Source organism: Parasteatoda tepidariorum, chromosome 3 (assembly GCF_043381705.1).
Source record: "Parasteatoda tepidariorum isolate YZ-2023 chromosome 3, CAS_Ptep_4.0, whole genome shotgun sequence".
Taxonomy (NCBI): Eukaryota; Metazoa; Arthropoda; class Arachnida; order Araneae; family Theridiidae; genus Parasteatoda; species Parasteatoda tepidariorum.
Window position 1 is genome coordinate 94216239 of NC_092206.1, and position 23735 is coordinate 94239973.

The 23735-nt window shown below is 31.8% G+C and overlaps 1 protein-coding gene across 2 annotated transcripts in view; it reads left to right on the plus strand.

Annotated features, from left to right (window-relative positions):
- Positions 1-23735, plus strand: part of LOC107451732 (serine/threonine-protein kinase BRSK2-like) — an 86186-nt gene that overhangs the window by 58209 nt on the left and 4242 nt on the right. The window contains exons 5-16 of one of the 2 annotated variants that reach the window (XM_071179018.1): positions 700-850; positions 4318-4386; positions 6009-6155; positions 7677-7711; positions 12220-12271; positions 13240-13352; positions 16364-16470; positions 16603-16693; positions 18554-18625; positions 18705-18928; positions 20961-21009; positions 21091-21214. In XM_071179018.1, coding sequence (XP_071035119.1) covers positions 700-850; positions 4318-4386; positions 6009-6155; positions 7677-7711; positions 12220-12271; positions 13240-13352; positions 16364-16470; positions 16603-16693; positions 18554-18625; positions 18705-18928; positions 20961-21009; positions 21091-21214 — 1234 coding nt within the window. The remainder of the gene's footprint in view (positions 1-699; positions 851-4317; positions 4387-6008; positions 6156-7676; positions 7712-12219; positions 12272-13239; positions 13353-16363; positions 16471-16602; positions 16694-18553; positions 18626-18704; positions 18929-20960; positions 21010-21090; positions 21215-23735) is intronic. The other variant, XM_071179019.1, reaches the window with a different exon arrangement.

The following is a 23735-nucleotide window of genomic DNA, read 5'->3' on the forward strand; positions in this document are numbered from 1 at the left end:
CTTGAAGGAAAGCTAAAAAAAATTCTAAATAGTGAATCTTCGAGATAACAAGTTCGGAACTAAATATGTTCTAAAAAGTAGAAAAATACATTCTAAAATATTACTCCAAAAATTAAAGTCATGATACATGAGAATAACCTTCTAATAATATTGATAGTTGACTATAAGTCAAAAGACAACAATACTTAATATACAAACTTAAAAATAAAGGTTTTATTTTTAAAGGTAAGACCTAAATAATAATGCATTAAATAGAAAAAAATTAGTTTACAATAAATTTACATTCCAAATTTTCCGAAAAAATTCATTTTTTATTTCGAAAAAAATTCGACATGACAAGGTTTTGAGAAGAAACTCTTCGGCATAGGAATTCAAATTAACATTAAAAGAAGATATAATGAAAGGGAAAAAAATATTTTTTAAACATATCAAGGTTTTCGAGATATCGAAGTTCGAGATATCTAGAGTATACTGTATTTTAACTATCTTGTCTAGTTATTTCATGAAATATCTAGTTATTTTATGAAATAACGGAGTTATGCACTTTAACGGTAACATATACACAGCAAACGATGGAATTTTCACAGCAAACGACTTTTGTTCAAACAAAAACTTCGTAAACCTTTTTTTCAGTATATGATAATAAAAAATAGCAATGATACCTTTGTTTTTCCAGTGTTTTGTTATTATTATTTGCAGCCATCGGGATTTGAAACCAGAGAATCTTCTTTTGGACGAGAAGAATAACATTCGGATAGCAGATTTTGGAATGGCTTCATTACAGATGGATGGCTCAATGCTTGAAACCTCCTGCGGTTCTCCTCACTACGCATGCCCAGAAGTCATAAGGGTAAGTATCACAAACACTCCTCAAAATATTGAAAAATTTCGATATAAGGAATAAGGTACATTAGTGACGATGTCGGGTTTTAATGGTCCGAGACCTTCCGAGCCAGAATCCGAATTTGGAATTTTAGATAGACAGTGGTCAAATTAAAGAAGTTTTACCCCCTTTTATTATGTAGGAAAATTTCATATTTCAATAATAATGGTCAATTTAGACAGGTGGTCAATTTAAAAGTGTTGTCAATTTCACAAGTTTCACATCATTCACAGGTTCACAGCGCCAAAAATTCTTCTTCCACCCCGTGTCATATCATCTCATCTTGATGCCCTGGAATCTTGTTTAATTCATATAAATACCGGCTCCCTGTTAACCACATAAGTTTTTTACCACCTCTATAAAGCGTGGAAATGCATTTTGCTCTAATTTGCCTCTCTCAACCCATGAGATTTTCCCAGTTTTGTTTTCACATATTTTTTCACTTTTGGACACCGTGGTTTTTCCAGATTTGTTTCGCCTCATTTTTCATTTTTGTTAGGCAAATCTATTTTGTTTCTTCATTCTGTCGAATTTAAGAATAAACATCAAGTTTTGAGTGCTCGATACATATCAATTTTTACTACCATCGTCATAGTTTTTGAAGCAAATGAAATTTTTAAGACATTATGTGCATTCTTTACGCTTTAAAGATTATGTTTTATTTAATTGAAAGAAAAATCTTCAATTACAATACATATGAATTCAATAATTGGGACAGATAATTTTTTTTCTGAAGTGTACATGGTAAGTAAAATGATTTTTCATCCATTCAATGATCAAAATTTCTCAAAACTATTTTCTTAGGCTCTCATAATTATAGCTTATAAAATACATGCCATTAAAAGCTGTAATGGATAAATATCTGTAGTTTCACAGAGTTGGTCAACTTAGAAAGTTTAACTGTTGCAGTAGATGACGACACCATTCTTTTTCTCATGTCTAACTAAGTACTGCACAGATTCTATGAGTCGTATCTCTTGTATTTCTTTTAATTATTATTTGATCAACAACTGCAATTTATTCAGGAGAGATCGTGGTGTTTGTTTGCTCAATCTTTTGGACAGAATCGCTATTCATATGCTTCCTTCACATGAACACCATTTGTTCACAGTCACGTCCAAAATCTTTTCTAATTAGTTTAGCAGTAAAAGTAGAATAAGTTTGTGATGAGAACCCTCAAGAAAATAAAAAAAGAGGAAGACCTAACAATGCTTCGTGAAGGACGACTATTAATAAATTGAAAATAGGAAATACATGGAGAGAGGCAAAATATTTGGTCACAAATAGATTGAGATGGAGAACTTTGATAGAAGCCCTGCACTCCAATATTCGGAATAAAGAGGAATATGTATGTATGCACTGACTATTGTGAAAAATGGTTTCTTATTTCAAGGTGTGCAGTCAGTCATCTGTTGTGTTTCTTTTAAAAAACTGATCTGTGAGTATCTGCTTTTATTTCAAACCACTGAATTACATTGGGTATTTATATTTCAGTTTTTTATTAACTTGCCTTAAATTGAAATAAGGCGATTTCTTACTTTCGATTGCATAGAATTCATCACCAACTCGTAACATTCCAGAAATTTACTTTATTTCTAATTTTTTCATAATTTATAGTTTAGCTTGAGCTCTTTGTTTGCACCTCATCGCAATCACATATTTCCCACGAAAAAGTCAGTCTCTCTCACGACATGGACTTCCAAGGTTGAGGGGACACTAGTCACCCTCGCGTTTTAGAAAATATCACCACACACACACACCGACAACTGATCCCGCGCCTAAGAAAATATCACCATGGTACCCGAAATCGTTCTTGTTTCTGAATCCACTTCCGATTGTATTGCAGCTTATTGCTTTATTTTTTTTATTTAATTTGAACTACTTTGTCATCACCGAAATACATGTCCTGTGCTACCTAATGGCAACCGTATCACAAGTTTATCATCTCAGTACTAGATAATGTTCTCCATAAGCAGAAAACATTCTACGATATATGAGCAATTCTACAAGTAAACGCCAATTAGGCGGCCAAAGAAAATTAAAAAAATTTTTGGGGAGCACACTATTTCTACATGAATTTTCCTCTCTTTTACACCCTAAAAAGGCAGGAAAAAATCGTGAACATGAAATTTTTTCTTTGTGACATACTTTAAATGTGACATACTTTTTCTGACATACTCAGATAAATCTGAGACATTTATTTAGATAAAACGATTTTTACATAAATATAATATTATTATACTCTCTAAAATGTATTTATAGAGATTTCATACTATAATATTATATTTCAGTATAAAAATTGGCGTTTATTTGTAGAATTGCTCATATCGTCGCTTTAAAGCTAAACCGTGGTAACTCAAAAAAACAAGTTTTTCAGGAGAGCAATTTCTAACTTTCCACGCTAATGCTAATCGCGCCAATGCGATAACGATTTATTTGTTCTCTAAATTATTTTTATGGAACTATGAAGATAACACTTTGTTTCTCTGAAAGGGTGATTTTTTTTTTACACAAAATGACCCAAATATCTCATTTTTCGATTTACTACGGTTAGTTTCAAAGNACAAAAATTGTGCGTTGTTTTGTTTTAGAAACATTCATCTTATTACGACTTTACATTAAATACTTACATCCAAACTGGTAACATACAGTCTTCTGTGAGCTTCATTCAGTATTTCTAATTTTTCTCCATTCTCAACTTCATTTATAACTATGACTCTTACTTATAACGAAGTTGGAGCTTCTTTTGCTAATATAGTTCTGATGCCATCATAAATAAGTACTTATTTGGGAAACCATTATAAAAGGCAAGTAGGTACTTTATTTACGTCACACTACAGCTGCCCAAAGGGCTATCGGCGATGATCTGGTAAACATCACTGACGATGATCCAAAACCATGCCATCACAATTTTGATCCTCTGCAGAAGGGACAGCCCGACAACCTGCATGCGAAGTCGAGAAATTTGCGTTAGAACAGTTTAACGAGGACCCACACCGCACATCCTCGGTTCCTACGCATGTTAATCAAAGGGGTCCCTCACCCTCTTATGGACCGCAGACAGTGCTTGACTTTGACTTCGGTGTTCTATTGGGAACCGTGTATTTACGATATGTCCACTACGGGACCCATTATAAACAGAAGCATACAGATCAAAAACTAGCATCTATATATATAGTGCGGCTTTCAGGAGAACTCCTCCAGACACCTGTCTGGCATCGTGGCGGGTACTATGATGACGAGGAAAGTTTATGGTTCCATTTCACCCCCATTAGAAATATGCTCTCGCTTGTTACCATAGCAGCAGACAGCCCCATACTTTCAGTCTGAAGGAGTTCTCCTCAAAGCCGCACTTTACGCTTTATATAATTTCTTATTGCTTTAGGTGGTAATTTTTGTAAAATTGTTAATTAAAATCCATTGTTTATTATCAGGGTGAAAAGTATGATGGAAGGCGAGCAGATGTGTGGAGTTGTGGTGTTATTTTATATGCTCTATTAGTTGTAAGTATACTAAAATATCAAAACCTTTTTCGTTAGTTAACATAGGTTTAATGATCTCATTTTCTTTGTTTTGCATTTATTATTTTTCTTAGAAATAGTATTGATTATGCTTACGTTAAGCTAAAGTGTAATATGCACGTTACCATTGTATGCATAAAATTAACAGCCTCCACCGACCACACGGCGACTGAATATAAAAATGGCAATTTAAAAAAAAATTTTTAATTGCCACTTCTTCTATAAAAATGAACCCCATTCTTGTTTTTAAATTCTAGTATTATTATTTTACCCGGGAAAGCTGAAATTGTGCTCGTTAAGATCTGGTTCAAAATTTCAGAGGAACTAGAATTGGTCATTAGAGATTTCATTCGAGTTCAAGTTAGTTTCATATTACTTTTTTTTTTATCGTGGATAATATTTAACTCAAAATAATCCATCACACAGAAATTTGTGATAACCAGCAATCTCGGTTCCGCAAAAATCAGATTGATCGTATGTGTTTATCATAAAAGAGGTGTAAGTTAGAACCCTTGTTATTCTCGAATCATCCTGTTTTAAAGAAATACAAAGTGTTCTTCGAATTCTAAGAAAAATCGAATTCTTATCAAATGCAGGCTCTACGAGATACACTACCTGACCAAAAGTATCTAAACACTAAATAATCGTGGAGCGAGGGTGTCTTCCATTGTTTGGTCTGACCCCCTAAGTTCCTGGTGGTTCACACATCGAACCTTGGGCATTCATGTTTTTACGAAATCAATGTTAAGAAACTGGACTAGCCATCTTAGAGCACTGACATAAGTCTCTTAGAACACCTGTGGAACGAATTCTAATGCATTTTACGCAGACAGTCAAATCGAGCATCCTGACTGCCAGCTTCTCGTTTCAGTTGTGACGGAATCATGGAAGTTAATTCCTATGGCCATCAATCTAAAACTAGTGGAAAGTTTCTCGTCTCTCAGACGTATGCAGGCTCTTTTCGATTAAAAAAATATGAGTACAGCAATATATTAATGTGTAGCATGGAAGTTAGTTCCTATGGCCATCATTCTAAAACTAGTGAAAAGTCTCTCGTCTCTCAGACGTATGCAGGCTCTTTTCGATTAAAAAAAAAAAGAGTACAATCAATATATTAATATGTAGCATGGAAGCATGGAAGTTAATTCCTATGGCCATCAATCTAAAACTAGTGGAAAGTTTCTCGTCTCTCAGACGTTTGCAGACTCTATTCGTTTGAAAAAAAGGAGTACAAACATCATATTAACATGTACCTCAGGACTTTCCAAATATGTACCATTAGATGTTTGGATACTTTTAACCACATAGTGTATATGAAGTAAATAATTATCATTTAAATGTTTTTCTCATTAAAAAATTATTAGATATTCCAATGACAAAATGATCTGTTCGAATCATCCGATTTTCAGAAAAAATGCAACTCACTTTTAGTCTGACTTCCAATAATAATCCGATTTCTGTGAGAAACCATTGGGTCTATGTCTAATTTTCTGGATAGTTTGAATTTCCAACATTTTCGGAAACTGTTCACTATTCTAACTTAATAATGATTTTCCATTGAATTTTTTCTCTTCATTTTGCGTTACATCATTTGTTGTTTTCAGGGTGCTCTTCCTTTTGATGACGACAACCTAAGGCAGCTCCTAGAGAAGGTGAAGAGAGGGGTGTTCCATATACCACATTTTGTTCCTCCAGAGTGCCAGGATCTTCTTAGGGGAATGATCGAAGTCTGTCCAGAAAAAAGAATGACGGTAAGACTCATGGCCGACTTTTGACTGATTTTCGAAGTCAAATATTACTGTTACACTTTTTTTACTTCTGCAAATAATATAAAGATTTGATTACGTCTCCTATCTACAATAAAAAAAATCTTAAACGGTTCCACCGTCACTGGTTTCGAATTTCAAATTTGCGTTGCATTTTTTTTAATGTTCAATTCCTAATTTAAAATTACAATTATATGTAGAAAAATGCTCAGGGAGCACAATGAAACAAAATTAAACTTCTCATTCAGTAATTACTTCGAGAACTGTTAATCATTTAGAAAAAAACCATGCGGGTCACTCTGTGGTATGCAGGTATGATACTGCACAGTTGTTTGTCAACGTGCTAAGAGAGCCATTTGTATTTGAACTTAAGTTTTCGTCGAAAATCCTATTTGTTCGAAAATTATAGAAATTTGAAGCTCTTTCATTGTGAATTTTCTCTATCTTTTTTGCTTTAAGTAATGACTATTTATCCATTGTTGCAGAAAATTTTATTTCTCTCTCTCGATATATTTACTTCATGTTTTCGGTCGTGAGTTAATGTTGAAAGCAACATAAAGAAAAAATAATTAGAGATTAGATAATTCCAGACGTTTAAAATCTTAATATTTTTATTGAAATTTCTAAAGCTATAAAAAATACATAAGAATAAGAGAAATTCAAGCGAGATTTCCTATTTGAATTGTTAAAATAATACTAGACATCGTCAGGTATTATAAGCATGTAAAATCACTTTTCTTTCATTTTTTTAGTATTGTGTCCTGCATTCCGTTTTTTACAATTTAATTTTCTTTCAAGTTTTTCCAGGTAATCATTCAATTTGTAACTGTTAATATACAAGCAAAATGCTCCTACATAAAGATGTAGTACTTATATACTTCATTAACAAAATGATCGTTGCTTTTTTGAAAAATGTAAAAATGTAAAGCAAACACGGGAGTTGCTAATAGGAGGAGTATTTTATTGAAAATGTAAAAGTATTTCCCTTAATCTGCTCTAATTTGTTTGACATTAATGCAAGAACTATTAAAATTAGCATACGTTTAATTTCTGACTGATAAGTCGAAGCTAAAGGTTCAAAATACTACTGATTTAGGAAAAAAAAATGGTTAACAAAAATTTGATATTTATATATGGCATAAGGGTTTCAATAAAATCTTCAAAATATCTTGTTTCGATCTCGTTGTACTTAAAAGATTTCTCTTTTAAACTTTTACTTCAAAATAGACATTTCTATTACTTTTGTAAACATAATTTGTAAGATTAAGTACAGTTTATTTTTTAGAAAATATTTCTTATCTAGCAATTTTAATTGAGGTAATTTGAATTTTTCTTTAGGATCGACGTAATGTAGAAGAATTATTCTTTTAAACCAACAGTAATCTTTATAGATTAACGTTTGTCAAAATATGTTTAAAACCATAACTTGTTACTTTGTAGTTTTATACTTGCAGTAAATTGGTCGAATAATCAAAATATATTCTTATGATTTATTTATTTTTGCAGTTAGCTGAGGTAACGAGGCATCCTTGGGTAATAGCGTAAGTATTTCAATTTCTATGTTTTAAAGTTCCCTAAACGGGGTGCAAAAAAGAAAAAATTCAAAATTCTGAAAGAATTTTGTTCGAACAATTAGATTTACATAAAAACGATTCGAAGTTACTTTTTTTCTGTGCAACATTCTGTAACTTACTCTTTACGACAATATAATGATCTGATTATCAAATACAACGATTTAATCCTGAATCTTGCGGTTTGAGGAACACAAATCAGAGATACTAATAAATTCGAATGAACAGTAACTTAATTTCACAAGAAAAATACCATATCTCGTACGAAGAACGAGTCTATAGTCTCCATATTCTACAATAAAAAGAAGAATTGACCGGGGTGGCCTGGTGGCCGGCAGGGCGCTGGACTCCCGTTCGTGAGAACGTGAGTTTGAATCCAATTGGCCGAAGACTCCTCGTGTAGTAAATGGTGACTGATGCACGTTAAATCTGTTGGGTCACAAAGACCTCCGCGTACCAGTAACAAACAATACCTCTGGTGATACTGAATTGGAGATTGATAGTTCTCTGATTCCGGTCAAACTAACGATTTGTGGATGAATAAATGAATGTATGAATGGACCCACCCTATAAAACCGGTGTGACGTATGGGTGCGGCAGAAGTTGAATTCTTGGCCATAGATGGCAACACTGAAAAACAAGAACAATCATATCCTTTGCCTTAATGGCCTATGACAACAACAACAACAAAAGGCAAAATTTGTTTGTGTGTGTCTTTTTTATAACTCTAGAATCATTTGTGTAAGCGTCCTTAAATTTGAACAGTGCATGAAAGATCAGTCCCGGCCCTTCGGGAGAGACGTTTGGAGAATAAGTTTTTCTTAAAGGCTTATTATTAAAGATTGTTAAATTAAACTGGAGAAAGAAAATTGTTATTTTTTTTTTCAAATATTTAAAAGGGAACATCAGTGATGTTTGCTGTCTTACAATTTCATTCAATCAAAAAGAAAATAGTTTTTCCCTTTTTTTTTTTTATTAATATGGAATTATTTTTCTACCTTACATCAAGTAAACTAAAAAATAATTGGTATTTCTAAACATCCGAAACCATGTGTTTATTTTGTTCATAGTTATTCTCACTAAAAAAAATATCAATATTTTTTTTAAAAAATGAATTGTGAGAATATCAATATATTCGGCCACTTCTTAAATCTATGTTCCTAAGAATTTATTAGGAATATAGTCTGAAAGAAATTTTAAGACAACTTAGTAAAGAATTTCTAAATATAACCTGGAGCCACGATTGCCCAGGGGATAGAGCGTTCGCCTTCCTATGAGGTTAATCAGGTTCAAATCCGAGCAATCGCTGGTCGATACGAATTCCGCATCCGACTTGCACTGACCACGATGCTAAAGTAAATTGTCTTCAGTGGTAGGCGGATCATGGGTTAGAGTCCCCTTGCCGTCAGTCTAATCGTGGAGGGTTTTCGTGGTTTTCCCTTCTATGTGGATTAGTTCAGCGAAAAGTCCTTCGCGAAGATAATTTTCCCCTAATACTTGATCCAGGTCCTCTCTTCTCTTCTGTATTGGGTTCAAAATTGCAAGGCTATGGAGTTGAACATTAGTAGTCGTAAACCCAAAATCGGGTCGGCTGTTTAACGATTATCAGAAAAGAAAGATTATATAATCTGGATATTAATTTTGATTTAAAATATAGTGTTACGTGGGCCAAATAACAAAGATATTTAACAGATTCTTTTTGTCATAAGGAAATGGAGGAAATATTATGACGTCACAGCTGGGATTCGAACCCCCGTTATGACTGACAGATTTGCCTTTTCTCCTAAAGTACGCAGATGCATGGAACAAAGTGGTTTTATAATGTTATTTTTTTTATTGCACATTTATTAATGTTAAAATTTTTCTTAATTTAATGTGATGATTTCAATTTAATCTTTAAGATTATTGGAAAAATCTTATAGATCCCTAAACGAACGAATTCAAAAATTAGAATCATAATTAAGAAAACTAATCAGAATTAAATTAAGATTTAAAACCTTCAAGATGAATTCCATAATATTTTGCAAAATTAGGCTTAAAAGGTACATCAAATTCATTAAGATTTTATTTTTTTCAGAAAATCTATATAAAGAATTTTTGAAATGTTTTGTAAGATTTGTACTTAAAAAGTAGAATTGAACAGATACCTTCAAAATTAATATTTTTGGAAGGCTTGAGAAATTAGCAAACGCACAACATATTTTCATAGTTTACTTATTTTGTTCTTTATTTTATTTATTTATTTTTTTGAGAAACATATGCATGCACATATATGTTCAAAACTGTATTACATTTCACTTTAATTTTTATACTTTGTTTTTTGTTATGTTTAACGAGCCAAATCATATATGTATTTTTCAATATCGTAGAAAGTAATATAATTTTAGTTTCGTCAGTTTTATCTCATTCTAATTTTTAAAAAAATTTAATATTTCCACTCATGTTAATTATAACTGTATTTTTGTCCGAGGGAGTCAAATATGAGAAAATTAGCATCTATTCCGATGTATAAAAATTATTTTTTAAAGTTTAAGTCCTGTTTAATCTGAGGAATATTTTAAGATAAATTTCACTTTCGTTCTCTAAATCATAATGTCTGTTAAATGTCTGAAGATATTTAAAAGGTAAATTGAAACTGTTAAAATGATTATGAAAATGTCTACAGGCAATCTGTACATATTTAAAATTTTAAAAAAAGATTTCTGAAGAAACTCCTAAATGAAGACTGAGGATGCTTATAAAACATGTTTCTGTAAAACTAAAAAATCTAAAAACAATGATAATTGAAATTAAAAAAGTAATTAAATTAAGTAGAAAAATTAATGGAGAAAAGTTATTTATTCTTATAGAGTAAACGTTATGTCAATGATGCTTAATTAATTTTTGTAAAGATATTAACTAAAATAAAAAAATAATAAGTTTTGCATTAGAAAGCGAAATCGATGGGCAAAAGATACTTATTCGTTTCAGGGAACCGTAAAAAAATCATCTTAGACTCTAATGATCCGTAACTAATTTTAGTAACAATTGCTAATGGTATTAATTACCACCTCCTACATCTGAATGCCTCCACACGATATTTTATAAGTAGTCTGCGCAGACTGTTTAAAAAGTGAACCAGTTGTGCGCATGAATCCAAAATCTATTTTAAAAGTAATTAAGAGAAATTTATCTTCTATATTTGAGAATAGAATCTGTAGTGGTTGACAAGTAATTAAAACAAACCAATAATGTTCATAAATCAAACAAATTTTTAGATGCATATTTGCTACCACCTTCTTATTATTACTAGATTTTTTATTAAATTTCTCTTTTCGTAAACTGGTTTACCTTCATAGTGGATTGAGCGGATTACCTATAAGAAACAGTGTGGAGGCTTTAATTTATAGGAAGCGTTGTATTGATACTGTTTTAATAGGTACTGAATACACTAATATAGGCATAGAGATAACAATTATAGGCACCATGGAAATAGATTTTTTATGANAATCTGTAGTGGTTGACAAGTAAATTAGACAAACCAATAATGTTCATAAATCAAACAAATTTTTAGATGTATATTTGCTACCACCTTCTTATTATTACTAGATTTTTTATTAAATTTCTCTTTTCGTAAACTGGTTTACCTTCATAGTGGACTGAGCGGACTACCTATAAGAAACAGTGTTGTATTGATACTGTTTTAATAGGTACTGAATACACTAATATAGGCATAGAGATAACAATTATAGGCACCATGGAAATAGATTTTTTATGATGAAAGGGATGGGTGGTAAATTTTGAGTAAATTAATTTAATGAAAGTAATTTAGTTAGGCGGGAGCAGTAGCATCAAGCAAAACGATACCGAACACAGTTCATTTTTATTTTGATGCTATGAACTTCTAATCGAATGACGTAAATTCACCATAAAAGGCAAGCCTAGTACCTTTAATAATAAATAAAAAATTTGGAATCATTTTAAAAAATTTCTTAATTTTTTAAGTATATGTCTATTATGTATATGATTAGGTATATGTTAGGGTTAATTAATTCCGATTTGATTATTCACATTTTTTCTCGCGCGAAGATAGAACATTTATCTAGTTAACCATAAATATAGACTGTTTTTTAAAATTGTAGCCTCAATAATGTTTTGCAAATGAACTTTAACCTTTATGCTTTACTTATTGATACTGAAGGAATATTATTTTGGTGTAGCTTTGCTTTTTTTATAATAATTCGTCGTTTCAAAACGGAATTTCGAGATGTTTCAGATTTTTTTTCTAGAATTTTCAATTTAAACTTTAGACTTTAAGTTAATTCTTGATAATAAATAACTAATATTTTTGTAAAACTCATTGATACTGTTTTATTCAAAATGCCATTTTAATATAAAATTTCTAGGAATCTTTTTCCTAAAGAGAATGTACAAATTATATCAAATTTTGTGTCTATTTGGTGTGTTTGTAACTATTAAATGTTTAATATTCCTCACAGGGGAAGTAAAACTGAACTTGAATTAGAGCTTCCAATGAAAGAAGCTGTTCAGGTGAGTTAAAATTCCAAGTTTTCCACTTTAATTGCGAATTTCAACCAGTAGAAATGGAACGAAATCGGATGAATACGCATGTAAACAGGACAAGACAGAATTTCTAAAGTCAAAATAATACAATATAGAAAAAACATGAGTAAACAAACAATGCTTTGGAGTTAGAGACGGAGTCGAGAAGGTGGACTGAAAGAAAATGTTTGCAGGAATTGGAAAAATTTGTTCGACCCTGACTATCAAGGTCAGCAATTCTCAAATCCTCAAACGGTATCCTATACTTTCGAAGAAGGCTCACGTAACTTCCGAGGGTTTTAATTCTTTAAACTAGTAATGATTTTTGAAACCTGTCAATATATTAAAATCCAAACAACAAACATAGTTTATTTGATATTTTAGCTAGTTTGATGAAATTAAAGTAAAACAACAATAAAAAAAAAGACGAGCAAATTGTTTTTAAAAAATATTTCTTCCAATAACACTACATTGAATAAATTATGAAAATGATATGCATTTATTAAAAATTATACTATTTACTTCTCATCGAATTTTTCAATTCAATATAAAATCATCGAATTCTAGAATGAAAAATTATGCTTCTCTGATAACTATTATCAATGTTTATGAACATTTCTTTTTTGAAAACTATAATATAGCTTACTTTACTCGTCAGTTTATACGCATACATCAAACATACGCATACATACGTTATCAGCTTACTTACATAAACTTACGGATCATACAAATTATTCTTAATAAGTTAGTGTGTGTTCTTTAAATACGCACTTTTAAAAAATATCATTTGCTTCTTCAGCAAAATGCTTGACAGTAATATGTTAAAATTAGTGTTAGAATTCTTGTGTCTATGACAGTTTTTTTAGTTTATTGCTCATTTACTTTTTAAAAAATTGATCATTTTCTGTAGAATAATTTTAGATTTATTTTTCTCATGCTTTTTTTTTCTTTTGCAGACTCATATCATTCCAACTGTTGATGATTTAGATCCAGACGTGTTAGCAAGTATGACATCACTAGGTTGTTTTAAAGATAGAGAAAAATTAATTCAAGAATTATTAAATACAGCGTAAGTCATTTTGTTTTTTACTTTTTTTTGTAGCTCAATTGTGTGATTCGTATAATGTGTGTATCGTATTTTGTTAGCTTACGCTATTATTATAAAAGATTCATTTGTCCCCTGTTTATTTAATCACCAGCATTAAGCTGCTGACCCAATTTTGAGTTTACTCAATGTTCAACCCCATAACCATGTAAATGTGAACCCAATCCAGAAGACAAGGGAACTCCTAGATCATGCATTGGGCGAAATTCACCTTCTTGGAGAAAATTTTTGATGGAACCAACCCACATGTGCGTTGTGCTTCGAGGAAAACTACTAAAACCTCCCACGGTTAGCCTGACTACGAAGGGACTCTAACCCTTGATCTGTCTACCAACCACTAAGGATATTTTTATTTTGCGTTGCTGAGGTGTGAATCGGCTGCTTGCCATCTTTTTGTTAAAGTTTCTTCGTATTATTTAGTTCCTGAAAGCGTCTTAAGAGGACGCTATACTGGTGGGAAAAACTGTGCGAGACAAATTCCCTTTCACCTTCACAAATAATTTAAAGAAAAGATAAAATAAGTTCAGGTAAACCTTAAATTTTTAAATGCTGAAAACAAAATTCAAACATTAAAATGCCGAAAAATTAGGGCAGGATTGCGCAGTGAGGGAGCTATTATGCAATAATTCGTTTGCATTTTGATATTCTGAAAAACATTTTTTTCAGCATTTGAAACTTCATGATTCCCTCAAGGTTTCCAAAAGGAGGATAAGGTGTACTTTCTACTACGTAGACTAAATTGAAATAAAACGTGGATGAAACACAAATTAAAAAAAAACAGAAATGGACATACTATATATAGCTTAGGTTCATGTTCTCTAAACAAGAATTATCCGCAATGTCTAAACACCAAAGGGCATAACAGAAGTAAGCAGTGCATGTGCAAAGCGGCGGAACGAGCTTGAACAAGATAATAAAAAGCCTGCTTTGTTAATTTTAATTGCCTGCGTAAGCTTAAATTGCCTACTCTGTTGATTGCCAGATTGAAATTGGCGGATCACACCTTATTCATATTTGTTTAGAGCACTCTACTTTCACATTTTATGGTAAATTTTATTGAATGATTGGTGACTTATCTAAGTGTAATCCTTTCAGTCCTTTCTTAAATGGCCTGTATATGCCCTATTTGAAAGTGAAACTTATTTATTTACTTAAGTTCCTTCTTTATAGACGATATGTTGACGATTGTTTCACATTGATTATGTTCTCAGTAATATGAATTCTATAGATCTTTGCATTCGATTGATATTTGAACAAGAAAATAACAAATTCTTAACTTTCTTAGACGTTCTGCTCACTCGTAATAGCAATGAATTTCTCACTACTGTTTATTGTTTGCGATTTCACTCTCTCCTCATATTTTATCCTTTGTTCTCGACTTAAATATAGCTGTCCTACGAACAAGTATTTACTGTGCTCCTAAAACTTGTTACAAGTTATTTCCACAATAAGGAGCTCACTTACCTTAAAAATATGGCTATTGACTATGGATTTCTTTCTTGATTCAATTTATAGAAAATGAATTGCGCAATGCAACACATCTAGAGACTCGAAATTTTACAATTTGATTGTTTTACCTCATTGTCCGAAAATCTATCCCAAAATTGATAAGATTTTGAATACTCTAGAGTTTAAAGTCGTTTTCTAACTAAATAAACTAAAATTAAATTTCCCCATCCTTAAAGATCTATTGATGATATTTATCTTTTTTTTTGTCATTGTGCTCCATCTTATATTTTATTTCATTTTATAACCCTCATTGAACAGATGACCCAATTTTAAGTTCAGTAATACCAATGTTCAACTCCGTAGCCTTGTAATTTTGAACCCAATCCAGAAGACAAGGAAACTCCTGGATCAAGTATTGGGTGAAATTTGCCTTCATTTTTGATGGAACTAACCCGCATTTGCATTACATGGAGAGAAAAACGGCAAAAACCTCCCGCGATTAACCTGGCCGCAACTCTTATCCACGAACCGCTTACCACTGAGGATAGTTTACGCCAGCACTGTGGTCGATGCAAGCTGGATGAGGATTCGTACCGACCAGCCATTTGCTGGGATTCGAACCCGGTTCACCTCATTGGGAGTAGAGCACTCTAATCTCTGAGCCATTGCGGCTCCACTTACTGTCCTTGATGCTTTTCGTGATCAAATAGAAAGAAAAAATGCAATTTTTTATTTGAAAACGGAAAGTGTTTATTTAAACTCCCATCTTTCATCTGTTTTTATTTTTTCAGAACAGATAGGGGTGCATTTGATCTTAAATCATTTGATTGGTTTAAATTAGTTGTCAAGTAAGGCAGAGGCATCTCTTTTATTACTATTTATCACAGTTCTTATGAGAGATTCCTTACTGTAGGTGGTAAAAATCTCGATCTGAGCAGGGATATGTGATTTTTCTTCTTTCTCGTCAATTTACTATAGGGTTGAAATCTATTCAACTGATTTGGAAAGCGTTTTTTATCAAGGAGAATTTCTGATCAAATCTGCAGGGCATGACTTTGATACTTTCGGTTTTGTTTCTCACCAAAGATGCTACAGTTTCCAGTCAGTGAAAAAGTTTCACGTTTTCGCCTCCCAAAAAAGGCCCCTGACGGGCTAGAAAGACTTAGTTACGGTCGCTGGGGAATAATACAATTATTCATAGTGGGTTTTTTTATGAAAGAAATGATTATAAAAGTGCATTGGTTTTGATTCGTCCAAAAAAAAATCAATTATATAAAACACCTTCACGAAATTTTAACACACTTTTTTTAAAAAAAAAAACATAAAAATATTTTTATCGTTTACTTGTCACATAATTAAGGTAGACTTAATTTAAGCCCAAGTTTTTATTGCAAAATGTTTTTTACGTTTTCTTTAAATTTTGAACTGTTAAAGTGGGAATAAGTTTGAAAACTGTAAGTTTGAAACAATCTATAACTAATTTGTAACTAGTAACATATATATTGCCTTTTTTTAAATACTTGCAGGCATAATACAGAGAAAGTAGTTTATTTCCTATTGTTAGACAGAAAGCGGCGGAAACCTGCTTATGAAGACGAAACAGAAGTCATCATAAGGAACAGGTCCGAATCAGGTAATAAATCGCCATGAACTCTTATTTTCTCTCGTATTTACTAAAAAAGTAGATGATTTATTGTAGTTTTTTTAGTATTTTATTTTATCTATTATTTACGTAAACAAATTATTTCTTTCTCCTGAATGGCAGCTTTCTCCACATCTCTTCCCTGTCCCGTTCCCCCAGATCCTCCTAGAAAAAGAGTGGATACCTGCCAGATAAACGGCAGGTCTGGATCTAGGTGAGTTCCCTACATACATCACTTTAAGAAACTTAAATCCCTTCGCAGTAAAAAACACTGCCAACAAAATTTGAAAATATTTGTTGGCACTGTTTTACAAATAGATGAACTAGAACACTTAAGCTACGTTCAATGTTTTCAGTAATTTCTTAACATTTTTTAAATATTTTAAATAAAACAAAAAAGCATCTACTGGTCGCAAAAATTCTCACACTACATCTCGTTTTACTTTCAATCGGTTTAGTTTATCTACTATGTTTAGTAAAATGCAGATCTTAATATTTTTATGGCAGACACAAAGAACATTTTTTTTCTTTAAATCGTTTCACAATAATTAATTAAACCCTCTAACTCAAAACTTATATCACAAAAAAGCTTAACGTTCTGCTTTTTTTTTATCTGATTTTTTATTTTATATTATTCAAATAAAATTATGCAAATAGATTCAAAATATTTTTATATCAATTTATCTTTCTGTGTAAAATAATTTGGTGTGCAAGAAAACTAAAATTAACCACTTTTTATGTTGCAAATTTGAAACTGTAAGCTGTGTTGGTTAACCTATTCAACATGGTTTAGCCTTGAAATATTATTGATTGAATTTAACAATTAACAACCTTTGAATGCCATGAAAATATTTTGTCTTCTTTTTTTTCCTTCTTTTTTTATATATATATAATATAAGATATTTCAATGATATACATATAGGCTATTGAAAAAGTACTTCTGGACTGAAAAAATGCTAAAAGAAAGCACCGGAAGTTATAAATTTCAATAAATTAAAAACCTAATTTCTATATTTCTATCTAAAACTGATTGGAGGGGGATTCACTATTGATTGCGTGAATTATTAAATTCTAGCAAACATATGACGACCTAACTTCCATGTAGTATTAAATGCTGTAATCTAAGCTAACTAAAGGCGTTTAAAACAGTTTTTTTTTCAAGCACGCGTTTAACAAAAGAAAGAAAATTCTTCGTCCTTTTTTCTTTTTTTTTTAGTCTCCTTTACCATCCTCTAAAACGATTTTTTTTCTTTTTAAGAATTTGCGAATAACTCGTATACATTGCCTGCTCTCAGTCAATAAAATTATTTTGATGAAACTAGCTTAATGGTTGAGATATATATCAATATATTACAATAATTTGATATTTCAATATATTGCAATAATTTGATGCATCATGTATTTTGTAAATCCATACTATGTAGTTCATTGTACTGTAGGAAAAAGAAACGGAGCACCTTGAACTATTTCTGATCTAATTATATTCTTAAATATTATGTGCAAACTTCTATACCTTACAGTTAAAAAAAAGTTTTGACTGTGATCAATGAAATAATAAAAACTATTAAATATTTATTAAAAATAATCTTTTGCATGGAATTATCTTTGAAATTTTTTGCATTGAATTTATAATCATGGGCAAAGGTTTTTTTGATTCACTTAAAAAATGCTTGAAATATGACGAAGTACGTAAAATGTATAATTAGCATTAAGGGCTCCAAACTTTCGACCGCTCTCCTCGCCAAAATTATTAGAATCATATTTCCCAGATTGCGGCTGACCCCACCCCCTCCGACCAAATATTTTAGGGTCAGTTGGTATGTTTATTCAGAGAAAGAACGTTTTGTACCTGGTTTCTTAACTTAAACTATAGCCCGCAATAATTAGTCAGCCTATTTGACCTCTTTAAACCATCAAGAAAGAGTTCTAGTATGCGAGGATCACTAGATCAGAAGCCATTCAAGGTGCTCCCCTTTTTGCTTTCTATACATATTTTATCAGTTATTCAAAAATGTAAATTTGTTTGTATTTGCTGGATATTTTTACAAAAGAATTCTTCCAATTGAAATTGTAGTGACCGTTGCAGGTACAGTTTCGATATGCTAAGTGAAGGTTCTCCTCTGACGCCCAGAAGATATCCCTATGGGTAAGAAATTTAAAAACATTGATATACATCCATTGATATACAACCCATACAAATACATTGTTTCTTTTGTTTATTGCAGACGGAGCCGAAGGAGCAGCATGTCCAGCAGCCTTCATGTAACGAGTCCTGCGGTCTCTCCACTCACTTCTCCAAAACCCACTCCCCGGGGTACTCCGGAGGAGAGCCCTCTCAACACTCCTCCGGGTTCCCCGGGAATGAACCAACCATACTGGAAATCTAGGCTCAATACAATTAAAAGCAGCTTCCTCGGCAGTCCTCGATTCCATAGGAGAAAAATGCAAAGTAAGTCTAATTGTCCAAAAATTTGGATAAACAAACGTTTTACAGGAAGGGCACATTCACACACCATCCATCAGCAAATCGTAATTTTGACCTGAACCAGAATCACGATCCATCTCCGTTTCAGTACCCTCAGAGAAAGAATGTAGAGGAATTATACATATATAATATATATATAACATATATTATATATGTATAATTCATATCAAAGCTTAACGCCGTCCCGCCCCCGTCAGCAGGAGGCATCCGGAGAAATGTATAATTCATATATATAAAGAAGACATATAAAGAAGAAAAAAAGTCTTGGAGATTTAAAACAAGAGAATAAATTCTAGAACTTCAGAGAATTCAGCCTTTGTATTTTAAAGAATGTTTAGTTTCAGAATGTTCAATTGCTTCCATTCGTTGGGAAATGAGCAGAGTAGTAGTAATACTTTACTTACGTCATAACGGAGCTGCACAAATGGGCTGTTGGCGAAGGTCTGGGAAACTTCCCTGAAGATAATTCGAAAACATGCCATCACAGTTTTACTCTTCTACAGAGGGGAAGACCCCCCTCCCCACTTTGGTGGTCCGACGTCCTGTCCATGAAATCGAACATTTCACGGTATAACAGTTTAAAGATGACCGATTCCATGCCCCCTCCGCCCTTTCGTAGTCTAAACAAAATGATCACTACCCGTTCTCTGACCGCAGTCAGTAATGCTTGACTTCGGTGATCTACTGGCAACCGTGTCTTGCTATCAATCCATTGTAGAACTGGAAATGAGTGGAATTAGACAAACATGCTCAACCACGGAAGCCATATTAGTCTAGATTTCTTGAGTGCTGGTGGAAATGGGTTGGCTATTCTGCAGTGCAAAAGAAAAATCAACGTAAGCAGCAAAAAATTCAAAATTGAGATTTATATAGATCTGACCTCCCTGTATGATAAACATGTTGCCTTTTTTTTCAAAAATAAATTTTGTTTTGTCAGTTATCTGAAATTCTATTTTAGCGTTCATATCATTAGCAATAAAAAGAAAAAAGTTGTCAAGCTACTTTTCTCGGAATCTATCGTAATGCACTTACATTGGTTTTTACAACTGCACGGCAGTATTCAACGCCAGTTATAAAATAAAATAAAATCAGTAAGGAGCTTCAAAATAACGTTCAGACTTAAAGACATCACTAAAAGCAAAGTTTTTCGAAGGGAAGATTAGAAACCTCGTTTACTGATATGTAGCAAATGTTTAAAACTTCATGGCAATTATGTCGAAAGGTATTTGTGCTTTAAAAACAGCTATAATATTATGTTCAATGCGCAAAAAAAAATAATCATTCTGAATACTTTTTAATCTAATGATCAGATTTTCATGAACAAGGACTCAATCTGAATGGTTCACAGAGGTGATTTCAAAAATGTATTTGGAATTATAGTTGAATAAATGAATTTTTTAATTATGTTCTAAAATGTTTCGATTCCTTTAACAAAAATTTTGAGCTATGATGAAATAAGCAAAAAGTAAACTTAACATTAAAGGATCCAAACTTTGTACCGCTCTCCTGACCTAACTGTTGAGACCATAATTCTCAGATTGCGGAAAAATCCCCTTTATTTTGAGGGTTAAAAATTCAAAATTACCACCCAAAAAAAATGAAAGTTTATTCAGAAAAAGTACGTTTTTATGTCTAATTTCGTAACTTAAAATATCGACTGAATTAATTATTTAGTATATTTGAAGTCCCCCTATCGAACCATTAAGATTGATTTCTAGTGCGTGAAGATCCAATTATTATTAGATCAAAAGTTATTCAAGGCTGTTCATTTTTAAAGATCATGGTCGAACTGGTCATTGAAAGTAGTAAATTAATTTTTTACAATTAGTATTTTTTTATTCTTTTAAAAGCTCCAAAAAAGGAAGTTTCACAAAAACTCGACTCTTGTAAAAAAAATAAAATATGTTATTTTACATCATATTATAATTTTAGCTAGTAACTAAGAACTCTAATAAAAGGTATTTATTAATTATAACTCCTTTTTTTTGCATCACAGCGCCTTCCGCTTCAGATGAAGTGAGTCTGACTCCAGATTCCTCACCTGAGTAAGAAAAATTTCTCTCTTTTTATCCCCAATATTTGCTATCGGTATATTTATCCCAATAATGTTGACTCACTTTTTACAGATTAACGAAGCGATCGTGGTTTGGAAGCCTGATGACCAACGAAAGAGATGAAACCCACGTGATATTGGTCAAAGACAGGCCTCTGAGCTCGGTCAAAGCAGATCTCATACATGCCTTCTTATCGGTAATCGAATTCTTTATTTACATAATAAAACGTTTCTGTACGTGTAAAAAAAATTTTTACAAATGAAATACTGTTGTATGAAAATTTAAATATACTTTCTTTGTTCACTGTTGCACACAAGTATTTATGACCTAATTTGAAGCAGAAATGGGAGAGGTGATTTTTACAGTAACCAGTTGCACTGTAATCAAAATTACAATAGAGGCAGCTAACAGCTAGTAATATATTACAGTGTGCTACGAAATTATAAGACTATCGCAAATATTACTCATTTTTACGGTACACTGCATAAAATCAACAGTGTTAAAATAGTGAAGCAACTAAAATAAGCTATATTTTATCAAATAAATAAAAAAATGAAGGATAAAAAATTTTGTTAGTTTCACTCAGCAAACGATTCTTTAAAATTTAAGGGTTTCATCTATTTCTTTCTACAAAATTGGTTAAGTTTTCAAATTCTTCTTCATTTTTTCCTTGCAAATCGTATGTAAAGGGTAACTTTGAATCGCAGAAAACACAAATGATAAATAAAAAGAAAATTGGAATTTAATTCATTTGTTTTCATATAAAAATTCGCAATGATTCTCGAAAAAAAGAAACGGTCTGAGCTAGAAGTTTGAAAAATTTGGTTTCTTAAAGGCTCTGGAAAGTCGGAACGGGAAATATGTAAGCTAATTAAACGTTCTAAAACTTCTGCTCATAATGTTTCAACCAAAAGAAGTACTTATGAAAAATATAGAAGATCTGGCAGGAAGCATAAATTATGAGTTTGGGAAAATGGATACATTTTCAAATTTGCAACGAGACAGAACTTTTCTAGTCTCAAAATAACTCAACAAACAAGTAAAACGATCCCCCACGCAACTGTCTGGCGCACTTAGAGATCGAATTCAAATGTTATTCTTCGAAAATTAAAAAGAAAGCCTAGACTGTTAAATCATCATAAAGACTGATCATCATAGAGACTGAAGTGGACAAAGGAGATCATAACCAGGGTTGCTATGTCGAAAAATGTTTCTTGTCCGATGAAAAGAAATTCAATTTGGATGGCCTGGAAAGTAATAATCACCACTGGCATGTTTTGGGAACAGAACCTCGTGATTTCTTCTATAGGCAGATAAGTGGGTGGCTTGGTATATGGTCTGTGGAGCCTTTTCGTATGATCGTAATTGCGACCTGAAAAAATGGACTCTAGCTGTGATCGACAGCTACTTTAGCAACTCCTTATACTTTTCGGTCAACATCTTACTTGCTAGGAAGGACAGACTGTAAGTTTCAGGAATCAATGGTATCATACCATGCATTCCTATCAACTAAAAATTGGTTAAAGAAAGAAAAAACCGAGTTCCTAAGCAGCCCAAGCCGTAATCCTGATCTTAATTCTGCAGAAAACTTATGGAGCTATTTGGTTAGACAAGTGTATGCAAATAACCTCCAATATGATTCTATATAGAGCATGGAAGAAGCTATCATGGATGAATGGTGCAAAATTCCTAAAACTTAGCTTAAAAACTTGATTGAGTCAATTAAAAATCACTTCTATGAAAATATTCAGAAAAATGGTTTCACAGCCTCTTTTTAATTTTGTGAAAAAGTTCATTTTAATTGCCGGTCTTAGAATTTTGAAATAGATATTTCAGGGGGGAAATTTTGAACTTGTTGACAAGATATCCATAGTTAAATGTGCTTATTATATGCATGTATTTTTTTTATTCATTTTAATCACCTTAATTCAATTTTGGAAAAATTATATTATTTATAATGAAAATCACAAAAACAACAGTGATCTTATAATTTTTCTTACAGACTGTCATTTTGATCTTTTCCTTCAATACAGAAACTTCAAATTGTTTCCTTTTTTTCACATTTGATGTTAATTTTCAGGCAATAAATATTTCAGTTCCTTTATGAAAACTAGCGTGTAGAAAATTAAAAGACGAAACTTTCCTAATCAATTAATAATCATAAGAAACATCTCCCTGCATACTGGAAAAATAATCAACATCATAAGCTATCATAGCAAAAACTGGGGTTTGATTCCCGGAGATGGCTTGCAACCCACCCAGTTTCAGATCGTGGGATACTAGTTTGCCTAAGAAGTAAAAGCAGTCGGTGGGCAATGCTGACCACATTGACATCATCATACTGTATGTCACGAAATTGTGGAACTTTAACTTCAATGATTTCCTGGATACCAATTAGCTGTTGTGGCAATGATTTACTTTACTCATCTCGAAAGTTAATAGTAATTTTGAAAGGTTGAGTGATATAATTCACCTGTTATCATTAATAAATGTCTGTAAAATTTTTTAATTAGAATTTTTTTCAAATTTTATTAAAAAAAATAAATAAAAAATTTAAAAGTCAAATTTAAAGTAAAATTTGAATTTAAAGTAATTTTTTTTCACTTAGTAATAGAACTGTTAATGGTCTTTTACTATATTACTATATTATCCTAAGAGGAATTACTTTTTTTCTCTTAATATTTAAATTTACTTCGTTTATATATATATACATTCTG